This window comes from Nannospalax galili, unplaced genomic scaffold (assembly GCF_000622305.1).
Source record: "Nannospalax galili isolate Female #2095 unplaced genomic scaffold, S.galili_v1.0 scaffold485, whole genome shotgun sequence".
NCBI classification, from domain to species: domain Eukaryota; kingdom Metazoa; phylum Chordata; class Mammalia; order Rodentia; family Spalacidae; genus Nannospalax; species Nannospalax galili.
In genome coordinates, this window is record NW_008354534.1 from 111724 (window position 1) to 137731 (window position 26008).

The following is a 26008-nucleotide window of genomic DNA, read 5'->3' on the forward strand; positions in this document are numbered from 1 at the left end:
ATAAAAGTAAACAGCACGTGGGTCTGGAAACATGGCTCAGCAGTTAAGAGCACTGGCTGCCCTTCCAGAGGCTCTGCATTCAATTCCCAGCACCCACATGACAGCTAACAATGGTCCATAATTCCAGTTCCAGGGAGGCAAAAACTCATACACATAAGATAATAAATAAAAATATTTTTAAAAAACAGCACACATTGTAAAAACCATAAATAATACTTTAAAATATAAATCATGCATTATGCTAATGCCTTGAGATAGTAATAAAATATATATTAAATGTTTTATTGTTTTTGTCCTGTTTTGTTTTAGAAAGGGTCTCACTATGTAGCCCTGAGTGCCTCAAACTTGCTATGAAGACCAGGCTGGCCACAAACTTCCAGAGATCCACCTGCCTCTACTTCCTGAGTACTGGGTTTAAAGGTGTGCACCACCATACCCAGCCTATATGACATGTTTTAAGCATTATTAGGAGTCTATAATTATAATCCAAATGCCTCAAAGTCATCTAACATTGTGGGATTATTTTCCCTATAATGTTAAAGTAAGATAACCTGATACACATGGGAGGCTGAGGCAGGAGGATCAGAAGATCAAGGCCAGCCTGTGCTACACAGAACTGGAGCTCCCATTTCACATTTTATAAGCACTGAAAGAAGTCCAGAATCCTTCCTAGTATTTTTGAAATATTCTTGGAATGAGGGCAAGATGTCCTGAAGGTATTTAACAACCATTTAGTTTCTTTTTCCTTGATTTCCCATTCCAGATCTTGGGAAGATTTTTCAGAAACAAAAGGCCCTTTAAAGAATGTTTTTAAAAGTGAAACTCCTGGGGCTGGAGAGATGGCTCAGCAGTTAAGAGCACTGACTGCTCTTGCAGAGGACCCGGTTTCGATTCCCAGCACCCACATGGTGGCTACAAACCATCCTTAACTCCAGTTCCAGGGGAATCCAACACCCTCTTCTGACCTCTGCGGCACTGCAGGACACAGGTGCACTCACATACATGCAGGCAGTACACTCATATACATAAAAGCAATAAAATTAAAAAAAAAATTTTTGGTCTTTTTGAGACAGGGTCTCCCCATAGCCCCTGGATCTCCCCATAGCTGTCCTGGATCCACTATGGAGACGAGGCTGGCCTTGAACTCACAGAGATCTGCCCACCTCTGCCTCCTGAGTGCTGGGATTAAAGGCGTGTGCCTCCACGCCCAGCCTAATAAATTTTTTTTTAATTAAAAAAAAGTGAGGGGGCTGGAGAGATGGCTCAGGAGTTAAGAGCACTGACTGCTCTTGCAGAGGACCTGAGTTCAATTCCCAGCACCCACATGGCAGCTAACAACTGTCTATAACTCCAGTTCCAGGGGAATCCAATGCCCTCTTCTGACTCCGCAGGCATTGCACAACACAGGTGCACTTACACATATGCACAGACAATACACTCAAACACATAAAATTTAAAAAATAAAAGTGAAACTCCTTCCCTTTTCCTATTGATACAGAATGACCATAGAATGTTTGCCTTCCTGTAATACTCTGAGAAAAATATTCAGTACTAAAGGGGTAAGAGTGTGGGTTCTATAGGCCCAAGTGTGAGTGCCAGCTCTGCAACCCCTTTCCATGTGATACCAGCCACATCACTTGCCATACTACACCTCAGAGGTTCTCTCTGTAAGAAAATAGTCACAATACAGGGCTGGAGAGATGGCTCAGAGGTTAAGAACACTGATTATTCTTGCAGAAGACCGGGGTTCAAATCCCAGCACTCACATTGCAGCTAACAACTGTCTATAACTCCAGTTCCAGGGGATCCGATGGCCTCTCCTGTCCTCTGCAAGCATTGCATGACATGGTGTACTTACCTACATACAGGCAATACACACAAACACATAAAATAAAAATAATAAAATATTTTTTAAAAAGAAAGAAAATAGTCACAATAGCGTCTATGTCCTAGAGCTATTGTAAGCATGAAATGATCCATACAGAGGGAACGTTTCCCCAGGGATCATACAATGGCAGTGGCAACCATTAGCAAAAGAGACAAAATGGCACTGCATAAAGGTGCAGGTTCTGGAGTTCTGTGACTTTAGCAAGTCATATCTCTCCATACTGGGTTGTCCAATGAGCTACTAATTGAAAAGTGCTTATGAGTACCAACACATACTGTTACACAAGCCTGCATTAAATAAATTGCCCTATAAACACATGTGTTCCATCAAACTCCATTTCATAGTTCTCTTCCCTGGTCTTTCTAGCCCTACTGCACCATTTTACTGCTATCGTTGACAGCTTGGTTCTGCTACTCCCCCAGATCCTATCTAGCAAGTTGCCTCAGAGGGGCCAGTCCAACAGAGGTCTCCATGGATTTATGCCCAAAGACATCAAAAAGGAGGCAGCCCGGGCTTCTAAGAAGGTAAGTAGGCCTTGACTTTGGGTGGGCCTCTTCTCATAACTCTTTCAGAATCCTTATTTTTGATCCCTTCCTAGTTGCTAGTTTAGAAGTCAAAGGCCATTTGGACTTCCCAACTGCTCCTCTCCTTTCCTCCCCGCTCCCACCGTGTGTCAAATCCAGGGTCTGTGCATGCTAAGCAAGCACTCTACCCATGAACTACACCCCTGGCTCTGGTGCTGTTCTCTGGAACTGTAGTATCCTAAGTCGAGAGGAAGCAACATCCTGAGAAAACAGAAGAAAATTCAGTGCTGCTTGAAGTTCAGCTTTAGGGTACCCTGGAGCTTTTAGGACCACTGAGGGAAAGGGGATAGCTGTTGCCTCACAGAATTTCCAGTCCATAGAAAGATAAGCCACAGTGTCTATTGTTCTTTCTCGGGTCACAGAGCATTGTCTGGAATCTCATTTGCAGATCTGCTTTGTGTGCAAGAAAAAGGGAGCTGCTATCTACTGCCAGAAAGATCAATGCGTCAGAAACTTCCATCTGCCTTGTGGCCAAGAAAGGGGTTGCCTTTCACAATTTTTTGGAGAGTACAAGTGAGTGAAGAAGGAAAACAGCTGGGTCTTTCTTTGCTATTTAGCCACTACTGAAATCAAAACCCAGTTCTCATGAGCCTGTTTTGATTCACCAACCAATCTGTGCCCCTCCCCTCAGCATTCAATAATGGGAAACAGGGTCTTGACTTGGAGATTTCATAGGGGTTTCTTCTTGCTTCCTGTTCCCTCCTTAAATTACAAACAGCTGGGGTTCTTAGACAGCTGCTCAGAACTAAGTAGTGCTTTCAGGAACAGGAGGTCATGGAGACAGTGCTGGGAGCTTCGCTCAGTGAGTAAGCAGCTGTGAGAAGGCATTCAGGCTGTTCTTCACCCTCCTTCACCTCCCTTGAGTGTGGCGGTTCACTGGGCACCAAGCAAATGGCTGATTGCCCTTCTTAGGCTAGGCATCTGAGAATCTATATCAGTGACAAGGCAGAAACCAAGTCTGTTTACACACTACAGATCATTTTGTGAACAACATCGCCCAACACAGAATATCCAACAGGGAAGTTTAGGAGAGGAAAGCTGTGTCTTGTGTTGTGAAGACTTATCCAAAACAAGTGTTGAGAACATCCAGAGCCCATGTTGTAGTCAAGCTGTCTATCACCGCAAGTGCATCCAGGTAGGGCTCTCTTTGGTCTGGGGGGTGCCCTAGTTCTGTGCTTAGAACCAGAGCACCTAGTAACAGCTCAAGCATGTCTAAGCTTCAACACACCACACTGTAGACCTGTATGCAGGACTGTTTCCAGGTCAGCAAGAGGACAGCCAGCTCAGACCTTGATCATCTCTTAGCCTACTGGGCCTCATTCATGATATGATTTAGACTGAAATAAACCCCCAAGATTTCCAGAGCAAATGGGCAATTCCCAGAATGAGTCAAGGAGCTCAAAATCAGCCTCACTACTGGAATGAAAGGAAAGGGAATGTATCCAGATACCTACCCACTGAGCTAGCACTGCCAAGCCCCATAGCCAAAGGGGACAACTGAGACAGTCCTGGGAACTCTCAGGAAAGCATTTTGGTCCCAAGCCTAACACTTAGTTTGCAGCCCTTATCCTGGCCTACTCTCACTGCCTTCCCTGAACTCCAGAGAGATGAGGGTGGGTGTGGGAAGAAGGTGGTCGAGAGTGTTTTCATAAACACGTTTCTCTTACAGAAATATGCCCACACATCAGCAAAGCATTTCTTCAAGTGTCCCCAGTGTAACAACCGAGAAGAGTTTCCACAAGAAATGCTAAGAATGGGAATTCATATTCCAGACAGGTAGTAGAAACTCACAGCAGGAACTGAGTCAGGGAGTGGGTTGTGTAGATTGCTAGACAGGAGGTGAGTGAGCCTTGTTCACAGAGGAACAGCAGCTGAGGTACTGATGTACAGAGAAGACAGAAGGGTGGGAGAGTGTTTTTCAATTATCAAAGAAAAAGGAGGGAAAAATGAGCAGGAGGCATGCTCCTGAAAACACACCTTGAGGACCAGAATTCCCTAGGAGGGGAAGGGTTGAACTCCAGGGTGTAGCTAAGGAACTTCCATGTTTCTCTGACTGCTGTGGCCTTCTCCCACAGCCAGCTGCTCACCTAGCCTTGTTGACAGTGTTTGGGCAGCCTTTGAACCCTTGCTATACTTAGCTTGGGTTCCTAGTCGACAAAGACTTCACCAGCAGATTATATGTCTCTTACAACTTCTTTTCCTACTGCAGAGATGCTGCCTGGGAACTTGAACCAGGGGCTTACTCAGAGTTGTATCAGCGCTATCAGCATTGTGATGCCCCCATCTGCCTGTACAAACAAGGCAGAGACAGCTTTGAGAATGAAGGGTAGGGAGAAGTTCCTGGGTAGAAAGCTCTCATCAGTGCCATTTTTGGGTTAGAACTGGGCACAGTTATTAAAGCAAGAAGTCTACTCTTGTCTGTAGCCCTCAAGGTGAATCCAATTTCCAAGACTGGTTCTTGACCAGCCCCTGACTCATTCATGCCTAAGTGGTCAGGTTTCCTTTGCAGAGTCTGCTGCTTGTGCCCAGTGGAGATATACTCAGGGCCAGTTCCTTTCCAAATCCACCATGCCAGGGCCTGTGCCTGTCTGTAGCGGGTCAAAGATCAGCACTCAACATCTCTAAGTCACCGGGTGATATGTATAGTTTTGTAAAAATGCCCAGGAAGCTCTCAGCATGGCTGAGGCTGGACTGTAGCTAACATGCCAGAGTGACAGCATGCTGTGTGTGCCAACATTCCTCCACGGCTCTTCCATAGGCGGTGGTGTCTCATTCTGTGTTCTATGTGTGGATCCCATGGAACCCACAGAGGCTGCTCCTCTCTTAGACCAAACAGAAAGAAATGGGAGTGTGAAGAGTGTTCGCCTGCCTACACATAGGTACAGCCAGAAGGGTGGTCTGGTCTGAGAACTAGGGCGGGGCCGGGGACTTGTCCTGCCTGGGAATGGAGGAAGGCATGTCACAGCGGGACTGTCAGTGGATCCGGTAGCTTTGAAAGGAAAGTGGCTAAGAAGGGTTTTAGGACCCACACCCAGGAAAAACAAAGGGCAGTTTTCCTTCCCACCTTTCTTTCACCACAGATTACATATCTGAAGAGTCAAGTGACACCCCCTGCTGCAGCATTACCTTCCACCCCCGGGAGCATTTCTACAGGCCCACCAACCTGGCAGAGAATCCAAGCTCTTCTTGGACTAACTGGTCTGGATCTTCCCAATTAGAAAATCCTGAGTCCTCTGACTGTAGGAGGAGCCACTCCCAGCAGTTCAAGAGAGTCTGAATCACTAAGGGCTGCAAAAAAAAAAACCAAGTAACAGCTTCAGAGCTGTTGCTGCCAAACACAGTGGCTTATGAAACAGCACTGCAGCATCAGTTGGAGGAAGTAGCTCTTTGGGGCCATGAGACAAGGAAAGGGGGCAGCAGAGATTTAAGAGCCAAGTAAAGACATCTCAGGGGAGGGTGAGAATAACTGAGTCTACAGCGGAGCACATAAGGTACCTCTGTGCTTTCCGCCTCTTCTCTTCCTCTTCCACCATAATCTTGTCCTCACACGCCTCTTCTTTGTCCATTCATTTGTTATTTTGCAAATAAAGGTTTTCTCTCCACTGATGTCTCCTTATAAATTCACTCCAGAGTCTACTAAAGAATCTGGAAGGTAGATTGAGGGAATACGAAAACTCAGCCTTGCCTTCTAATACATAGCATTTTGTCAGTGTAGAACTTTGAACATAGGGCACAGATGTGTTTCTTTGGAAAGGAACTGGCATTCCAGGGGCATAGTATTTTACCCATGTGCAAATGAGTGCACAGGTTCTCCTCAGGGTGAGCCAGCAGAGTAGTCCACACTGGTCTGGGAATTGGCCCTCGTGGCAAGGCTGGGGTCCTTGGACTCAATGCCAGGATTACTGTGCTCGTGTAGGGCAGAAGGGGACTCCCTCCCTCTCGCTAGTGTGGTCTGAGCACACCTCTGTAGCTGGAGTGAACCACTCAAACCCTCACTGCCTGTAATCTCAAGTGGTTTTCTGTATAGAGTGTAGCTATGAATTTGCATACCAGGAGATTCACATTAGGCAAGACAGCTAGGGTGGGAATCTGGCAGAAGACTTGGGAAGAAACCGAATAAAGCCTATCTTACATTTGTATGTTTTTAATGATTTCCAAGGAATTTTGAGTTAGTGGAGGAAACTCAAAACATTGCCACATACTGAATTCCCAGGGTTTCAAGTGAGTCATTTTCACTAATGGTGGAGGACAGTGTTCTTGTTTGAAATGTTGCTGAGTCCTACAGAGTTACATCCAAGATGTAGACAGAAATGCCTTCATATTTGACTAGATGAACTTGAACCCAATGGAGGGTATTACTATTGCTTTGTTTGTATCAAAGTATACAGGCAAAGTAATACACTTTTAAAGGTCAAATCTGGCTAGGAGTGACACTCAGTGGTAGAGCACATTCTCATCATGTGCAAGGCCCTGGCAGGACTCAATCTCCAGCACTCACATACTTATGAAAGTCTAATAGTCCCAAAGGGATTATAATGAAAAACACTCTCAACTCAACCTTCTCTGTTTCCAGTCCTACTTCTCAAAGGCTGTTTCTTGTTTAGTAATCATAGACATTATTGATGTCCCATTGTGCTACACAAGGGTTTGGTGGCGTCAGAAGCTTCCCCTTTTCATTCTCCCCCTCTTAAATAGCTACATTATCATCTTTGTTAACTTTTGACTATTTTAAAAAATATTTTTGATTATCTTGCGTGAATATATTGCCTGCATGTGTGTAAGTGCACCCCTGTCATGCAAAGCCCATAGAGGTCAGAAGAGAGTGTCGGATCCACTGGAACTGGAGTTATCAGCCATGTGGGTGCTGGGATTTGAACCTGGGTCTTCTCCAAGAGCAGCCAGTGCTCTTAACCACTGAGCCATCTCTCCAGCCCAACTTTTGACTTATCATAACTATGTTAGTATGATTTACTATTGAGCCAAAACAATACATTGTTTTTTGAGTTTTCTTTCCTTGAAAATAATAGCTGCCTTTTTTATTTGTTGTGGACCTCTTGCTAAGTCTAGGCAGTAGATCATTATCAGTTGTACTTATGGGGGAAACCTGCCTCCTAGAGTCTAGCCTGAGCTGGCTGTTGAACCGTCCTCCTAGACCCTAGGCCTTCTAAGCAACTATCATCCTAGGGCTTCCCACAACTATACACTATCCCTTCATTTTATGTTTCATAGGTTTGATGACTAAATGCTGTGCTTTTTTTTTTAGACAGTCTTATTCTGCAGCCCAGGCTGACCTGGAACTCACTATGTAGCCTAGACTGGCCTTGAACTTTCAGAAGTCCTAGCTCAGGTTCTCAAGTGCTAGACCTACAGGTCTGAGCCACCATGCCCAGCTTGACTTTAGTTTCTTAACCTAAAATTACTATAGAAGGTATAGTCTGAAGATGAAAGTTAGGGCTCTCCACTCTGAGGATCTGAGGCCCAGTGTTTCAGGAAGGACAGGTCACATGGGTGGAGTATCGTGGGAAATGCAGCTATGCAGGGCCCTATTTGCAAAAGGCTTCAGATGCCAATCCTAAGCAAAAAGCTAGCACGTGTTTTATAGTATCTGGCAGAAGGAAAAAGGGTGGCTGCATCGGTGAAGTGTACACAGAGAACCATACAGACAGAAGGTTCTTGCTGCAGGCCTGTGAGGCACAAGGGTCTGAGCTGAGCACAGGCAATGGCGAGAGGAAGGCAAACATTTGAAACACAGTCAAGTTGACAAGAAAGAAGGTTGATGGCGGGGGCGGGGGTGAAGTCCTGAGGGTTCTGGCTTTAGCTTGTGGCTGCAGTAAAGGTAAGGGTGAGAAGAGGGAGCATTTGCTTTGGAGAATTTCACTGAACATTTATTTCTGTCCTTCATAAGTGAACCATTTGTTCAGATCCTCAATTATGAAAGAACAATTAATTCTAATTGATACATCTATTTTGAAGTAGTAATTAGTTCCAACAGACAATCTGTTAAGAAAGCAGGTATTTAAAATGTATAAGGTAGGTATGGGACATCTTAAAGTGCAGAAATTAAGAAAGTGTCCAAAATTGGGGCTGGAGAGATGGCTCAGCAGTTAAGAGTGCTGACTGCTTTTGCAGAAGACCCAGGTTCGATTCCCAGCACCCACATGGTGGCTAACAACCATCTGTAACTCCAGTTCCAGGGGAATCTGATGCCTTCTTCTGACCTCCAAGGGCATTGCGTGACACGGGTACACTTACATACATGCAGGCAATGCACTCATACACATAAAATAAAAATAATAAATTTTTTAAAGTATCCAAAAATAAAATGATAAAGATGTGTGAAAAGGACAGAGGGTGTTTGCGGGCACGTTGTTCTGCTATTAAACACTAGAGGGCACTGTGAGCATGTCTAGGAAGGAGATTATGAGCACTTAGACCTACTGAGACTGAGAATGGCCTCTAAGAGCTTGCTTCTGTTTGGGGATTGCACTGCAATTAATGCTCCTCACTTGTTCTAAACACATTTGTCAAGTTTATTCGTGAGGGTATTTGTATTAGGCTTACAGATGAGTATGAAAGCTAACAATGGCACTGCTACTCAGGTCAAATCCTCAAGACTGCCCTTAGGGTTCCTCTAGACTCAAAGCGGCCTTCCTAACCCTGGCTGCCTTCCCCGACCACCAAAAATGGTGGCTTCCAGTCCCAAGAGACATGGTTCATTCCTCTTCTGCCCTGCCCTCCTTCCACATGCACACACATGCACATCAAAGAAACATATGCACATGCCTCCCCATGGATACCAGGGTCTCTGGTTGATGGTCCAAAAGCTCCAATCTTGTGGATAGGACAAGCGGCTGCTATGAAAAACAGCACCTCTACTTCTACTGGCCCTGATCCCAGGGACACAGTGTCTGCTCCCCATGTACTCCAGGCTGGCTGGAGGTGATTAACTCACAGCACCATGGAGGTCCTCAGATGAAAGAAGACTCACTAGCAAGTAGGCAAGGAAACCCCATTTTAAAGGCTTAGACTATTTGCAAAGGTCTCAAACCTTGTACAGTTTCCAAAAAGCATCAGAGCAACTAAGACCCTGTCTCAAAAAAACAAAAAAAAATTTAAAGAGCTGATGTTTTACACACATACACACACACACACACACACACACACACACACACACACACCTGCCCTTATTTTTCTTTGGCAAACCCCCTCTAACTTAGGTCTCAGAGCAGTGAGATAACATAAGGCCAGGATGGAGGAGGTAAAGCCTGAGAACCCCTCCCCCTTGATCCCTAACTTCTTGACTCTGCCCTGCATGAATCCCTAGTAAACAGGAAAGCATCCAAGCCATCAGTGTCCATCCATCTGGATGCATCCGAGACCTGTCTGGACCATCAAAGCCATCCCCAGCCATCAGGAGAAGACTGGAGGGGACACCATCCTCAAGGAAATAATCTCCCATTGTTTTCTACCCCTTGAAAATGGTAAATTTGTAAACAGTCCCTTACATTTAGACAGATCCTGCCCTGGCTTTGTGCTGGGGTGTTGTTTTTTCTTCTCTGAACAATGCCCTTTCCAGTAGGACAGCTGTTCACACCATTGTCCAAGACCCTTGCACTACAGGAAACAGCCCCAGATTCTTATCAGCTGAGGCGGGTGGAGGTGGTGCGGACAATGAGATCATGTCCACAAAGCAAGCTGCTGTTCTGACATGCCATTCTTCTACACCTTTATCTGTGAGAGCAGAGCAGCCTTGCCCTCCCAACAGGCCAGTCTGAACTTCGTATCCCTAGTACAGCCCTGTCCATTTGAAGGCAGACACCAGGACTCTACTCCAGGCCTTTGTTGATTCACTCTGGAATCTGCTCATCCACAACTGTCTGCCAGTCATGGTTGTCCCTCTCTGCCCAATGGGCTATTCATGGCAGGAAAATAAATATCATTGATGAATTAGGGTATACCCTGAGCATCTTCCTTCTTGAGCTCCCCATATTAGCAGAGCTCCTGGGAGTAGGTTACCAGCTGATTGCTGGAGGCCTGTGGGAGGAAAGCCCAACATCCCCTTACAAGCCTCCCTGGAGACTTTGCAGCAGTTCCTATCCCCATTGGAGAATGATTGAGGAACTAGAAGTTTCCTTAATGAAACTCCAATGCAGAAAGTGAAAGGCTTCATTACGATGCAGCCTCTAAGGGAAAGGGGTACAGCATGGCCAAGATGGGTGAGACTGGGCAGTGGAAAGTGGGCACCAGGCCACTGCTGCCTTCCCCATCTCCTGTACACAAAAAGGGTGGGTGAGTCCGGAAAGGGAGCCAGGGTGGGGACCCAACAATCCTTTAGCTTCTTATCAGATATTGTGTCCAAATCTGGCCCTGCCCACCCCTTTCCAAGTTTGTAGTCTTAGAAAACCATTAGTTCTTGGTGTGTGTTGAAGTTTCTCCTCCTAGAACCCTCTGCAGCCCAGGGCATGGATGAGGCTAGGGTGGGTGGGTCCTTAGTTCAGAGGGAAACTGGATTATTTCTGAGCAACAATCTCTTAGTTTTAAGAAGATAGAGCTATGCAGAGACGTCTCCATTTTCTGGGCTGACAGAGGCATTGTGAGCTGGGTCCTACCTAGAGCCAGGCCCTTGCCAGCTTACAGGGAAGACAGCTTAGGAGGAGACAGGATAGGCTGGTAGCTGCTACACGCCTACCCCTCAAGACACCTTGGGGTGTCTAGGATCTGATCCAAGCTTAGCTAAATGAAATAGAAGCGCAGAAGTCATTTGGAAAAATGAAAAGTGTGTTCTCCTCTCATATTCTGAGGCCTCCTTGCTCCCTGAAGTTACTCTGTTCACTTTCAGGAGGGCCACCGGATTAGGGTAAATCTTAGCCATCCTTTCCCTCCACACAGACAGATGACTCCATGCTAGACACTGCAGCGGCCACACAAGGAGACTGAGAAAGCAGACTGAGTGTAGGAGGATGGGAGCCAGAGCCAGGAAAGACCCCAGGCCCAAGTGTCAGTAGATTGATGCCTTGGCAGCCCTATCCTTGATGAAGAACATAGGAAACAGAAATTGGCTGACATCTGGAAGTCAGAACTTCCAGTGTTAACAAGCCTGGGAGGAAAAGATTAACAAATTAATCTCATGTTAAGGGAAAGAATCAATCTAATCAGCACTTTTCCAAAGCAAGCTCTTCAGAACATTAGAAACAAGATGTCAGCTGCCCCATGAAAGCAAAAATAAGAGACAAAGGACAAAATGTTCTGGAGAATCAAGGAGGCCATACTAGGCATGAGATAAGTGAGAGACCATCACAGGAGTCCTCAAGGCCTTTCTTTACAGGGCAAGTAAAGGACTGAGGCAGCCATGAGCACAGAAACCTAGACTCTGACAGACCATGAAGATCAGGAGGTCATGGAGGCTCTCCTGAGATTATCGGCTCACAGAACACCATTTTGCAAACATTTGACAAGTCTCTTTGTTCTAAGCCCCTTCCCAGCTCTAAATCTGTTTGGGTAATCATGAACCAGAGGCCCAGAGACCAACGGAAGCATGAGATTTAGAGGAAAAAGCTGCCAGAGGAAGTTAGAGAGAAGGCAAAAATACTGAGGTCAGAAATAGGGCTTGAGCTGAGAAGTGAGGGGGAGGGGAGGTGGGAGAGAGCTTTGGGAATGTGGATAGCAGTAAGGCAACGACAGCTGGGAACAGAGGCTGCCCAAGAGTGGAGGGGGCTGTGGAGGTCACATTTGCGCTCCTTGCCAGGCCAGTAAGTACAGTGGTAATACCTCTCAGTCAGTGGTGATGATGGCTTGGGGTGGGGTTCAATCAGGCCTGGGTGTTTATTGAGGGGACCTAGGGCAAAAGGAGGAACCTGGCCCCAGAACCAAGCTATGAGACCAATGCCTGACTTGTGTTAAGCTCTCAAGTAATCTATGCAAGCTCAGAGACCAGGGCCACATTCTGGGGAGGTAGACTGACATCTCTCGGCCTTTGAAATGCTCCTGTGTTGTTTTTTTTTTTTTTTTTTCATCTCCCTCCAACATCAATGTTTTGTTGGAGACCAGGGCCACATGCTGGGGAGGTAGGCGGGAACCTCTCCGCTTTTTAAATGCTCCTGTTTTTTTTTTTTTTTTTTTTTCATCTCCCTCCAACATCAATTGACTCCACTCTTTGGGCATGATGTCACTGGGGACCATGGTCAGAAGATCTTCCAATCATACCCAGTAGCTCACTGTCAGGACCACCCCTCCTCCCCAGAAGCTACAGCCCAGGCGAGGCATGATCTCAGTGGCCTTAATGTACATTGATATGAAGACAACATCAGGCTAAGTGGCACTGTTACAAATGTCAAGTGCAGTGAAAAGGGAACAGAGCTGCCTACTTGCTTGGCTGCCCTTTGCCAGCTTCTGCCCCCTCATAATCCTTCTAAAGTTCCAAGAAGGTCAGTTCTACAAGCCCTCAGGACAGGATTTTGCTAATTTATTGAGCAGTCTCAGCTTCATAGGCAAAGCCCTTTGTCTCCTTCCTTCCCCTGCTACCCATCGCCCTCTCTGCTACATGAAAGAAGGGTGACCTCATTTCAGGGAACACAAAGTGCAGACTCTTCCTTTCCAGTTCATGTAACTAGCACCCATCCATTTAGTACAGAAATACATAGACACAGTCATGATATAATTATGTGATATAAATACTAACTTCATCCCTTTCCTTGTTGGCTGTTTCCTCACCAGAGCTCCAAGACAGTCAAAACAAATATCAATACAATTTCAAGAAGTATGATTAGAAGACAGAGAAGACACTAGGCCAATGTCAAAACACTAACACAAATACAATTCACAAATCAGGGTATTTCCAGGAGCTAATAACACAGTACCTACCATGGGGGAGGGTGGCAGTCGGCAGGAGCTGTCCCTATTTTCCCAAGTGTAGGGTACATTGTTCAAGATCATGAGTTCTTTCTCTCTGTTTTCCAGGGCCGCTTTCCCAGAGGACTCTACCTAGAGCTTGCCAAACCCAGGCCCAGTCCAAAGGCCACTGAGGACTGTGCCGGCATTTTCAGCTTCCCCGGGTCTCTTCCATCCCCTTCATCTTCTATCTCCACTTCCTCTCTTTCCTGCAGCTCCCACCCACTGCTTCCACCAGCCATTATCCCAATGGACCCCATCCCCAGGCAGAAGGATTCTCCAGGTTTGGATTGGTGGATTTCAGTGCTTCTGTCTGCCAGATGATTAGCATGGAGAAGGGGTACTATTTCAGATCCTAGTACTCTGGGGGTGCCAGGGTAGAGGAAATAAACCCAAAGCCCTTAGGTCTGAGTTTCAGTGACACAAGAAGCCCTGTCTTGCTTTTTGTTTCCCTCCTTCTTTCCTTTCTCATCTTGGTTTTTCAAAGGAGGGAATCTCAAACTTGCCCTCTTGTCCATCTTGTGCGTCACTAACTTGTTCAGCCGCAGGCTGGGAACAACTTTTCATTTAATTGTCCTCCTCCCCCTCTCTGTTCCCCAGCTGGAGAGACTGCTGATGGCAGAAACACCTCCCCTACAGTCCAGGTCAAATGTATCCTTGTCAACTCAGCCTCCCTCTCAAGGACAGTAGGATTTACCATTTTTATCAGCTTTCTTCTCTACTTTTGTCCAATAAAAGAAAAAAAGAGGGCTGGGATATAACTCAGTGGTACAGCACTTATCTAACATTCAAAAGACCCTTGGTTCAATCCCAAGTACCACAAAAAAGGGATCTGGCAAATGAACCATCATGCCCAACCTTTGTATAAGCAGAAAATAGAGATTCTAGGGTTAGGAACATCTGGCCTGCCCAGTGTCTCCTGAACTAATTGATGCCACCTTGATTCTTGAGGATACCTGCTCATGGGTCCATGGCCCTATCTCTGCAGTTTCCTGTGGCCCTGGACAAAGCCCTGGATGCTGATCCTGACTACTGAACACAGTTCTCCGAGTGCCCATACCCCTACCCTCAAAAAGTTGGGGATACCTCTCTTGCTTTGGGAAAGGCAGCCCACACCTCACACTCCCATCTTCCAGCTGCCTTCTTTCTCTCTGGTCTAGACCTTCTCCTGGTCCTCAACAAGAGAGACCCTGATGCTGAGGTGTGGGTACCATAGCAAGCCTGGCCTGACAGTTTGGGACCTGAGGAAGGTGTGTCAGTCTGTAAGACAACTTTCCTGGTTTATAAAGTGAGCCAGTCGACCCCTTGGTCCCAGAAAACCCTGCCTCTATAAGTCTAAGATGCAGAAGAAGTGGTGAGTCAAGGCAGGGAAACATCTAGCTACCAGAGCATGAAGGCAGGTAAGTATTGCTGTGCCACCTTCTCAACTCAACCTTCTCTCCCATCTCTGTTAGGGCAGCCTCTTCTTAGCAGGCGCCAGATTAGGAGGCTACTTTCCCCTCCTCTGGTGGCCTGAGAGTTCCTGCCCACATACCTCCTTAGAGTCACCCACACACCCACTCAGAGGGTCACTCAGAATGGCCATTGTTCTGCAAGCTGGGAAAGAACCACCCAACCCTCTTGCCTCTGGGCACAACTGGAAATGTGCTCCGGAAGCCAGGCCATCCCAGAGAACAAATAGCAGATCCCTTGGGGTTGCAAGTGGTCAGAGGGTGCCAGCTCCAGCATGGGACTGAGAGCTCAGTGAAGGGCAGGAACAGGCTTAGGCACAAGGCCCCTCCCAAAGACCCCCAGTCTTTCCTATAGGTGGTAGAGATTTTCATCTCTAAGAGGTTATCAGGAGCCCTGGCCCCCTCTGCCCTACCTGGGTGGGAGGGATATGCTGTTGAGGTCCCCAGCCCAGCCTGACTACCCCCTCCTCAGTCCTCTTCTATGTGGCCTCCACCTCTCGGGGCGTCCGATTGTGCTCAGCCAGCACCCGGCTCTTTACCTTCTTGCCCAGGTCCAGCCCTGCCCAGTTCTTGCTTTTAGCCTGCTTTCCCCTGCTCCAGAAGGATCCTGAGCGCTCCCCTATGCCCCTGCACCACACACGCTCACAGTACTCATCCACCCGGGGCAGGTTGGCAAAACCAATGAGCTGCAGAATGTCCTTATACCAAGCCTTGGGTGAGGCAGGGGCCAGACCTCTCCAGGCGGAGGGCTCCTCCAGCCTAAGCTCCCGAGGAAACAGGCTATCCAGTTGTGTTGCCACAATCACCTCAAGGGCCAGACGGACCACAGTCTGGGAGAAGCCATGCTCTAGCGTGGTGCAGGTGTAGGTTCCCGCATCAAGGCGGCTGAGCGTGCGGAACAGCAGTCCTTGCTCTGTTTGCACCACTCGCTCATCTGTCTTCACCTGCAAGGAGGGTGGGAGGGCACAGCAGATATAAGCAATGAGTGGGGCAGGATATCCACCTCAGCCTCTTTGCTCTGCTCTTCCACATTTGCCATTCTCAGGGCCCAAAGCTTAGGCACTTCCCTTTGCCTATTCTCCCCTTCACAAGGGAGATGGCTAGCAGCTTGTCAGGCTCTCAGTACAGACCATGAGCTAACTGCAGACATTCCCTCACCTTCCCACAGCCCAGAACAAGGGCCTGTGAAGGAGGCTTTTCAAAGACTGAATGACCATCATGTCCCAGGTCAGAGCCCTAGAGAACTAGCTTCAAAGAGCCCTGCACATATACCCAGAGAGTAGAGGGACTCCACCTGTGCATGCCTACAGGTTTTTCTGAGCTAAGGAATACTTCCTCCACTCCACACAAACACACAGATACACACGTTCATACATATGAATCAGTCACACTGGGCCTTCTCTGTCTTGGTCTGCCCTGTTCATTCCCTGACAGTGCAGGGCCCACAGCCTGAGCCTGGCGTGGGCTAAGTGCCCACTTGAGTGTGGGAGGCAAGAATGGGCTCTGAGCCCAAGCTTTCCCGCTAACCCTGTGTTCAGTCTGTGTTTCTGAGTGCTGAGGGTGAACTGCTTGGGTGGTTAGCATTGTGTAACTTCATCTTGCTGTTCCCCTACCCTAGGGAGTTTCCTCAGTGCCCAGCCCAACAGCTGGTCCAGGCTTGCCTCCCCCAGTTCCCAAGCTAAAGGGAGAGCCCCTCCTCTTCAATCAACCACCCCTCTTTTTTCCCCTCCCCTGTGGGAGAACCATTCTTCATTCTGCTCAGCCCACACTCAGCATCACAACCCCAGACTGAAGCCATCTTGGGAACTGACAAATCTTCCTAGGTGGGGGAGGAGAGGACCTTGGCAGGCAACTGGCCTCCGAGGAGGAAGTGCAGGGCCAGGAATGGGAAGCTGTAAAGTGGTCCAGGACCCAGGCTTGGACTCTAAAGGAAGCCTTGGGGAAGAGACCCTTTCAAAGTTGAGCCACATGTGTAAGCACGGGGACTTCCAGACTAACCTAGACCCCCATTTCCTCTCTCTGACCCTCTGCTGTCTACCTCTAGACTGGGGGAGCTCCAGCCACATCCAGATGGGTATTATCAGAGGCAGAAATAGGGGAAGATCCTCATTGGTACCCCAGGGCCTAACACACTTTCCTGTGGATAATCTTAGGCAGTTCCTTCCCCTCCCCAGAGTCCCTTTCTAGAGTTCAAGTTTTGGGGTTCAGGAGGGAGGTAGGTCTGAAAGCAGAGTCTTCACTCACCTGGTCAGGCCCCTCATCCCCTGGCCTCTGTAAGAACCACCGCACAGCAGCCTGGGGAGACTTGGGTAGGCACTCAAGGAAGGTACTGTTGTGTTCTGTGCCAAAGACTCTGGTGGCCACCAGTCCTGAAGCCTCTTCTGTAGAGGGGGTCAGGTGAGATCAGCTTGGTAACTAGGGGATCCAGGCATTGATGGCCATCAACCAACTCCCACAGGACACCAGTGTGATGAGGACTCAGGCATCCATCAATCCCAAGCCAATCTCAGTGCTAGAAGATCCTGCCCCAATACCCCTAGTATAGCTACAGATAGGGAGACTGAGGACTTTGTTACAACAAGACCAGTCTAAGGCCATGCTTCCCAGAGATGGAGCCCCATCCACAAGGTGAGCAAGGGCCCTCCTAGGGAACCACATCCCCTGCCCACCACTCACTGTCTTGGTTCTGGTTCTGGCCCGGGCACTGGACAACAGGGTTGCCATGACGGATATCCTGGCGACGGAAGCGACGCTTGCCCAAGCTGGGGCGGTAGCGGGTACAGGAGGCACCATCCCAGGCACAGTATGGGTCCCGGGCCAGGCAACACTCAGCACAGGCACTGCCGTAAGTCTCACACTGGTGCAGCTGCAGCCTGGCCACACCCAGAGGAGAGCCTACATACAATGTTTGCTGAGGAAGGGACACAGGTAGAGACCACAGTGAGCTGGGTTTCACCAAGGAACAACCGGACCCTCAAATCCACCAGGGTTTTCTGAGAGACTCCTGCCAGTTTCAGGAAGTCTTTCAGAACATCTTGGATTCATTCACAAAAATAGAGATGCTAAATGCAAACTTCCTGTATTCTAGGTCCTGTAAGTAGGTGGGGTGGACCTGGGATCTTTTCTCGAAGAGACTTCTTCAGGCCTGCCTTGCTGTCAACCTTTGCACTCTTTCCTGATGGCCTTTGTGTGACTAGACTCTGACTTTAGAGGTACATCTTATAGGCATGTCCAACCTTTTGACATTGTGACATGACATTGTCATCTACAGAGTTCAAGCAGTCCAGATACCAAAAACAAATTGGGGGAAAAAAAACCCAAAAAACCTTGTAATGTATTGCATTAGTTTAAGAACTTGGCCACATCATAGCTCTCCTCAGCCACATGTAACCAGTGTGCCAAAAATTGGACATACCTGCACATACCTGCAGTAATCCCAGTATAAAAGTTGATATTTCAACCAGCAAGATCTTAGCAAATAAAGGGACTTGCCACCTAGTCTGACAATCTGAGTTTCCTCCCCAGGTCTCACATGGTAAAGGAGAAAACCAATTCCTGAAAGTTGTTCTCTGACTTCCACACTCCTTCGCCAAGAGAACTCTTGGGGACTTGGAGACTCAACCCCTTTGTCACTGCAAAATGAGCCTGGCAAGGCTTTGTCAAAATAAATAGACGCAATGTAATACTTTTTTAAAGTTGGGGTTTACCAGGGGCTTGGGAGACAGCTCAGCCAATAAAGCGCTTGAGCATTAGGACCTGAGTTCAATCCCCAGACCCTATTAAAAGAAGCAGGATATGGTGGTTCCCACTTGTAATTCCAATGCTGAGGAGGCAAGGACAGGTGACTCCCTGGGGCTTGCTGCCCAGCCACCCTTGTCTAATTGGCAAGCTACATGCCAATGAGACACTCTGCCCCCCCCCTAAAAAAAAAGTTGGACAGCACCTGAGGATTGACACCTGAGGTTATCCTTTGGCCTCCACATGCACACACAATAATAACAATAATATAAACAAAACTTTAAGTTGGAATTTACCTAGAGATAAATTGGGACAGAATATTTGCAATTGATTAAGGGCACATAGCAGACCTCTAAAAAGCAGTTACACTGTTTGATTAGAAATCTGGATTTTATTTCCAAGCCCATTTGCCTCCCTTAGAGAACTCCCCTGGGAGCCTCTGTGACTGTCTCTATCTGAACATAGCCCCCCGCCCCACAGCTATGCTTCCTGCTGGACTTGGCCTTAGCCACAGAGCTTAATCAGGTCTGCTAGGCCTAGCTTACTGGCCAGTAGGCTCCAACATTCAAGATTAGGAGAGTGGATAGAAGAGAGGGCCAGTTCTTACCCTTTTGACAGAGATCTCCATCTCAGTGACGGGTGTTGGTACCTGGAGAAGAATTGGGGTCTAAGCATGGGTAGGTAGGAGGAGGCTCTCCACAGCATCCCTGATTTCAGCCTTCTCCAACTCCTGGATAGGAGCTGTTGTCTCCCAGTCTGTGGCCCTTGGCAACAAGGCTAGAGCTGGGAAAAGTGATATGCCTGTAATCTCAGCACTCGAGCAGCCGAGGCAGGAAGATGAGGGGATCAAAGCCAGCCTGCTTTATGCATAAGTTCCAAGCCAGGCTAAGCCACATAGAGAGACAGAGTCTCAAAAATACAAACAAACCGAAAAAGGCTGGAAAATCTTTCCCAGACATTGGGTTACCAGAAAGGTCCCTTCATCATGGCTGGCCTCCAAGTGGGAGGGTCCCCTCTCACAGTGTTCCCTAGCAATGAGCCAGCTGCCCTAAATCATTTGTGTCATATCCAGAGGCACAATAGTCTTGCAAACACAGACAATGGAGTGGTGAGCAAGAGAACTCTTGGGGACTTGGAGTCTCAGCCACTTCATTACTGCAGGGCTTTACCAAAAGTGCTCACCTTGGCTATCAATCCCAAGGGATCCCCAGGCATTTTTGAGTCTGCAATCTGCCATTCCAGGTCCCCTAGTCATTCAGAAGCATCCCAGGGCCTCCTCAGCAGTGTGTATAGTTTGAGCCTCCCCCCTGGGCTCACTTCCTTGGAACCAACCCAAGGCCCAAGGGTGGGCAGTGGGGCCTCTCAGTAGCCCCTGCTAACCTTAAACACCTGGAGCTCTTCCAGAACCACCTCTTCAGGCTCAGCTAAACTCCCTGCCTGGAGGGCAATGACTTTGAGCACAGAACCCGAGTCTGGAGCAGGGGAGCAAGAGTTAGTGGGACAAGGAAGAAGGAGCTATGTCACCCTGTCACCACCCCCTCCAGCCTGGCTACCTCTGTTCAGTCCTCCTACCAGTCCCTAGGAAGATGACATCATAGGTTCCATCCTCAGCCTCCACACGGTCCACCACTATCTGACGCAGCTGCTGGGCCAAATGAGTCTTGACCAGGACAGGACGGCCATGCCGAGGCCTCACAGGGTGGAACATGAGTGGGTGGGCTCGGACAAACTGCAGCACCTCATCTGGGTAGTCCTTAGTGCTGCCAAAGGGTCGTCCTGGCTGTGCGGTCATCTTGCTAGGGCACTGCAGGCAACAGCAAAGGGAGCCCTTGAAGTCCTTGGTATGGTACTACCCAGCCTCTTTCCACCTCCAGGGGGCCACACACATAGGAGAGGATCTCTCCTCTTCCATCATACCCATCCAACCAGACCCTCTTAGAGCCCCAGCCTATTACTGCTGTGGGCTTCATGTAAACCTGGAGCTAGTCTATGGAGGAGCCCCCCTGGCATCTGCTTAGGCCTCCTTTGCCTGGCTGCTACTCACCACACCAGGGCGGGGGAAGGGCACCTTGCCCCCATAGGGTCCCCACTGGTGCTGAGGGCCATCCCGGTGAGCAAAAGGACCATTGAAGACCTCCCAAATGTCCGTCATGTGGTACACACAGACAGCAAATCCCTGGAACACAGCACTGCCAAGGGTAGACAGGGATGGTCAGGCTGAGGTAGCTGTCATAGGCAGGGAGGGTCAAGCTGGTTCCACAGCTGATATAGAAGGTGACAGTGCCTGCTGCAAGTAGAGACTGGAATACAAAGACACTGAGGCAGAGACAAGACAGAAGCAGAGACGATAGTCACAGAGTCACTGAGCCAGGGAGAAAGGCAAGCGCCCATGGAGAAGCTGTGGCATGAAGGCAGAGGCTCAACAGAGAGGCCAGGGGTACAGAGACCAGGCTGGGATGGTGGGGTAGCATGGTGCAGGGAAGTGTGTGCTCACCTTATGGTGCTGAACAGTGCATACACCTCGAGGTTCTTCCCTGTCTTGGGCCACAGTAGGAACACGTCCTCTGGGACAGAAGGGGCAGAAGTATTACAGTTACTGCCAGTGCTTTAACTCACCAGCTCTGTGTAGCCCCCATTCCCAGCACCCAGGCCTAGCTGGCCATGCTCCTACCCAGCTGGTCAAAGTAGGTCTCAGCACCCCCAGGTCCGGGCACAGAGCAGACCAGCCTGGCCTTGAGGAAGGTGCTCCATTTGTTCACCAGCACACGCTGGCCACCAGCATCATTCTAGGGGATGAGAGGTTGAAGTCAGCTTTGAGGTCCATGAGGATGGACCCCACCTCCTGCTCCTCCACCTTCACCCATGGGAAAAGCTATAGATATCAATTCTGCATCCTTGCCTCAGTTTCTCTACTATGGGGGACACAGACTAGGAAAGGGGTCAAAGCAGTGGTCTTGAACCTCATTACCCCTCCACAGCTCTCACCACACAGACACGGCCCACACGGCTGATGGTAACATGGCCTGGGCTACCATCTGGTGACGGGATAGTCTCGGAGAAGAAGAAGTATACTTTGTCATCATCTTGGTCGGAGTTGTCAGGGATCCGTGCGGCCATCACAAACCGGGGGTCTGGGAGGGTTATAGGGTGATGATGCTGTGGCAGGGGTCATGGGGAACCATGGACTCAAAGGAGGGAGGAAGCTACATTGCAACCCTGGGGGTGGGGGCCGGAGTTCCAGGGATTGCTGTGGCCCCTCTATCCTGTGCCCCACTCTAGCATCTATCTCCTCTCTTTCCAGTTTCATGGACTGGTCCCAATCAGCATGCCCTCAGGGGGCCTTACCGTGCAGAAGGCTCTGGTCAGAATCAGAACGTAGGGCTGGTCGGAGACTCCCACTCCGGAAAATCATGGCCTCTCGCCCCAGGAAATCAGCAGTGAGGCCTGTGTACAGTTCCCCACCTGGAAAGCACCAGAGTCAGGGGAGAGGGCAGTCGGTCCTTTCCCAGTGCCATAGACCAACTCCCACCCTCCCGTCCCACCCTGGCCTAGGATCACCCACCTACAAAGATACTGGCAAAGGGACGGCTTGGCTCATGTGGGCATCGCCCCCTTCCATTTTCCACTCGGCTGGGCTCCAGGTGGAGCACATGCTAGGGGGAGGAAAGGGGCAAGGAAGGGTGTCATCTGAGAAAGAAGCAGAGCCCCCTCCCAGGCAGTGGCCCTCTCGTGCAGCTGGAAAGTGGGTGTGGGAGTGGAAGACGTCTCATTCGGGGCCTCTCTGATGGGGTCAGCAGCCTGGCACAAAGGTGCCTTTCACGCCCCTGCCCCCCTCTGTCTTCCCTTGGTTCAATGGGAAGTGTTCAGATAGCAGGGAGAAAACATCACTGCTTCCCAGTCCCATGAGCCCAGCCCAGGCTTACCTCCCCACGATGCCCCACAGTGATGAGGGTGCAGATGGGCTGGAAGGCCCCAGTACCACAGGCCAGCAGGTGAGTCCGGTTGTGGGGTTGCAACACCCGCACGAAGTTGGCACATTCCGTCTACAGGAGAAGGAGGGGGTTCAAGAGTGAGAGGGGGAAGCCACCATCTCCTTGGGACCCAAGGCTCAGCCCTGACTGGAAGATGGGCTCTGGGCATGTTGATAGGGATCACATTCTTCCCTGACCTCCATAAGCACTCAGGATCTGCTCCAAATGCCTCGAGCAGAGGCACCTGTGGCCACAGGCCATCCTGAAAACCAAGGCCTGGTGGAGTGGGGTTGGATAATGGTCCTTGCCAGTTGTACTCACCAAACGATCTCTCCCCTTTCGGACACATTCCTCCCTCTGTCCTGGTTGTGGTGGCCACAGGACCTGAAACACAGCCAGTGACCTCAGGAACTCCTCTAAATCTACACTCTCAGTTTCCCCAACTAGCCTCCTCTCTGGAGGCGTCCAGCTCTCCCCCATCAGTCCAGCTCACCTCCCGGGGGTCTGGCCATGCCTGATCCAGCCTGAGAGAGTAGAGGGCATCACAGCTTCCCAGAAAGAGGCGGTCTCGATACTCATCCAGGTACATGGCCTGAAGGTCCAGAAAGCCCCTGGAGCCCAGAAAGATGGCAGAACGGTTGGCAGACAGAAGGTCTAGGAGAAAGCAAAGGAGGTATTTCAGGGCCTGCTACTCAGCCTACTTCCCCAGACAAAGAGTGGGAATGGAGGGCCCCAGATATGCATTCACCAGATATGCACATCTGGAAAATGTTGCCATCCACAAGACTGCTGTATGGTTTCTGAGCCATGGTTCTTGGGGCACAGGAGATTCTGAGCCCCCGCCAGCTCAGCTGTCTCTGGGGCCTGCCTTCTAGTCTTCCATTCTTTTCTTTTTTCATCTTGTTTGTTTATTTTTTATGGTCCTGGAGGTTGAACCTAGGGCCACTCTCATGCTCAGCAAGTATTTTGCGACCAAGCTGCATTCCCAGCCTCCCACCTTCACTCTTCAGCTCCTTGATCTTTCAGCTGACAACTTCCCACTATCCTATCCTATCCCTTGCCAAGTCCCCAGGGAAGATGGCCCCACTGACAGAAATTATATCAGCAAGCCTGGCAAAGAGCTTAGAGAACCAGGTGGGTGAGTGTGAGCAGTAAGAAGACTGACTCCACTGGGAAGGCAGATAAGCCAAGGAGAGTTATCAGCAGAGGAAATACCTAGCAAGGGCCTAGGCACAGGGCAGACCAGGCACAGACAGGTGGAGTTCCAGCCTCCAGCTCAGAGTTGTGGGCAAAGAATATTTTCTGCCTTATAGTGCTGCCCATTTAGATGACCCCAGAAATGGAAGGATCACGGACTCCAAGAGTTGTGAATCTCAGTATAGCTCTTTGAGTCTGGCTGGGGAGATGGAAAGGATGGGTCAGCAAAGGACTAGTAGTGGGATTCGGTGAGAAGAGGACGCCTGCAACCCTCGGGAAGGCCCAAAGCACCCCTTTCCTATAGAGCCCCTCAACTGCTCTATTCGATCCCCAGACTCATTGGTGACATTTTCAGCAAGCCCTCCTTGACTGATAGATCCTGAAACTTTCCCATTGAATGCCTTTTCTAGTAGCCTGATCTACCCTCAAAGCTACAGTTCCCAAGACAAGGATTCCTTTTCCCCTTAGACTGTCCAGTGTGGAGCAGTGTCTCCCCTTAGTCTCCATAGCAAGCTTGCATCTTCCCCTTCTAACAGATTCCCAGAGGAAGGTGATTCTTTTCCCTAAGAAGAATCAGCAGGGCTGATGAAAAGGCTCAGTGAGTAAAGCCTGACAACCTGAGTTCAATCCCTGAGGAAAGAGAGCTGACTCCTGCAAATTGTTTTCTGACCCACACATAACACACTGTGGCACACATGCACATGCACACAAATATAAATTAATAAATAATATAATATAATAATAAATTTTAAAAAGAACAATCTGTAATGAAGCCTGGGTCTCAAGCATTTATCCCCTTGGCCCATCAGAAGCAGCACTACATAGCTACATTAGAAGAGAGGACCATCCCTCCTGACATACACACTCAGCATGCCAGAGGGACACAGAGATGCTCCCTGGGCTACAGATGGAGAGGATCTGATAAAGTGAACTTGGGAGAGTAGGCTTCATGAGGTGAGAAAGGCTCCTCCCCTCTCTGTGGCTCAGGACTAGAGGGACAAGCTCCTGCCCACTCCCTCACTGTCTGCTGGACCTGCTCTCTCTGTCCCCTTTCCCTTGTCCAGTCCCTCTGTCCCTCTCCCATTTCTGTGTTCCACCCATACTGAGATCTCTGAGTTTCCACCTCCCTCCCTCCCTTCTCAGCAGTCCCCTCAGCTTTCCTTCTCGCATCTGCCTCCCACCTGTACTCTGACCATGGTTTCCAGGATACGTCTACCTTTCCAGACCACAGTCATCCCCAGCACCATCCAGAGTCTGACCAGGAAATCTTTCCCAAGAGATGTGCACTCTTGCTGCTGCAGGCGGACTGAGCGATGTCCTAGAGCCCCAGACATTCACGGACATTCACAGACATGCACACAGACAGGGCAGCACTGGTCAGTACCTCTGTAGGAGAGCCGCAGGCGAGGCACACTGGGGCTGGGACCAGGGCTGGGGCTGCCCCCATGGAGCAGGAGGCTCCCCAGGAGGCAGCACATGGCCCAAGCTAAGGGAGCCATGCTGGGGAGCGGGAGCTGCCCTCTGTCCGGCAGCTGGCTGCAGTTTGCTGTTGCTACAGGCCAGCCACTTATAAGGCAGCAGCTCCACCCCGTGCTGGGCGGGAAGGCAGGAAGAAGGAGGGAAGGAGGGGAGGGGCTCCAAGCCTGCCATCCACCTGCAGTTTCTCCAGCCACCTCAACTGGCCCACTTAATGTCTATACAGCAAACTGGCATGTTTCCCTTTGGGGAGACTCTCAGCTGCAATGTGGGCAGTTTGCATGGAGGGACACTCACAAATGCAAATCTCCAGGCTCCAGCAAAGTGGCAAAGAGGAGATACCCTGGAAAGGACTTCAGTAATCAGGGTGGGGCTCTGGTTTTGCTCCCTTTGTCTCCAGTGTCCAAAGCAGAGATATCCCTGCCACTAGTCCTGGGCCAGCCATGTAGCCTTGAGCAGGCTTCCCAGCTCCACTGGTAGGAACTAAGCTGCTGGGGGTAGAGGGCCCATTTCCAGCCCAAGGAACTCCATATCCTGGCAGAGGTATATGGTCTGATCATACTTCATAGGTCTGGGACTGGCAAGAAATGAGTGCCTAGGATTTTGTACCCAGATTTACTCCTGTCTGGTCTCCAGGTCCCACAGCCCCTCCCAAATTCACCAGACTCTGTCTTAAGGGCCAGGGTCTACCTCACACCCAGGGGAACTTCCATTGTCCTGCTTCCCTCAGGCTCCAGTCTTTCAAAGGCCTAGAGCACAGTGGGTCAGCAGTGAGTTCCTCCCAAGCTCATAGTCCCTACACATCATGGTCTTGCC

At 49.4% G+C, this 26008-nt stretch overlaps 2 protein-coding genes across 2 annotated transcripts in view; one reads left to right on the plus strand and one right to left on the minus strand.

Annotated features, from left to right (window-relative positions):
• Positions 1–14395, plus strand: part of Phf7 (PHD finger protein 7) — a 25251-nt gene extending 10856 nt beyond the window's left edge. The window contains 8 exon segments of the mRNA XM_029555392.1: positions 2311–2412; positions 2861–2985; positions 3448–3607; positions 4142–4248; positions 4682–4798; positions 5231–5347; positions 5548–5779; positions 14348–14395. Coding sequence (XP_029411252.1) covers positions 2311–2412; positions 2861–2985; positions 3448–3607; positions 4142–4248; positions 4682–4798; positions 5231–5347; positions 5548–5779; positions 14348–14395 — 1008 coding nt within the window.
• Sema3g (semaphorin 3G) lies at positions 12635–25270 on the minus strand. Its single transcript, XM_008851779.3, has 16 exons — positions 25101–25270; positions 23013–23173; positions 22841–22903; positions 22472–22591; positions 22111–22201; positions 21894–22010; positions 21534–21679; positions 21220–21334; positions 21043–21112; positions 20593–20737; positions 20121–20352; positions 19929–20020; positions 19156–19197; positions 17487–17721; positions 17055–17191; positions 12635–15754 (listed from the first exon to the last, which is right to left on the minus strand). Exons 1-16 carry the CDS (start codon positions 25213–25215, stop codon positions 15290–15292), a joined length of 2346 nt encoding a protein of 781 aa, XP_008850001.1. The 5' UTR covers positions 25216–25270; the 3' UTR covers positions 12635–15289.
• Positions 25271–26008: the final 738 nt, after the last annotated feature.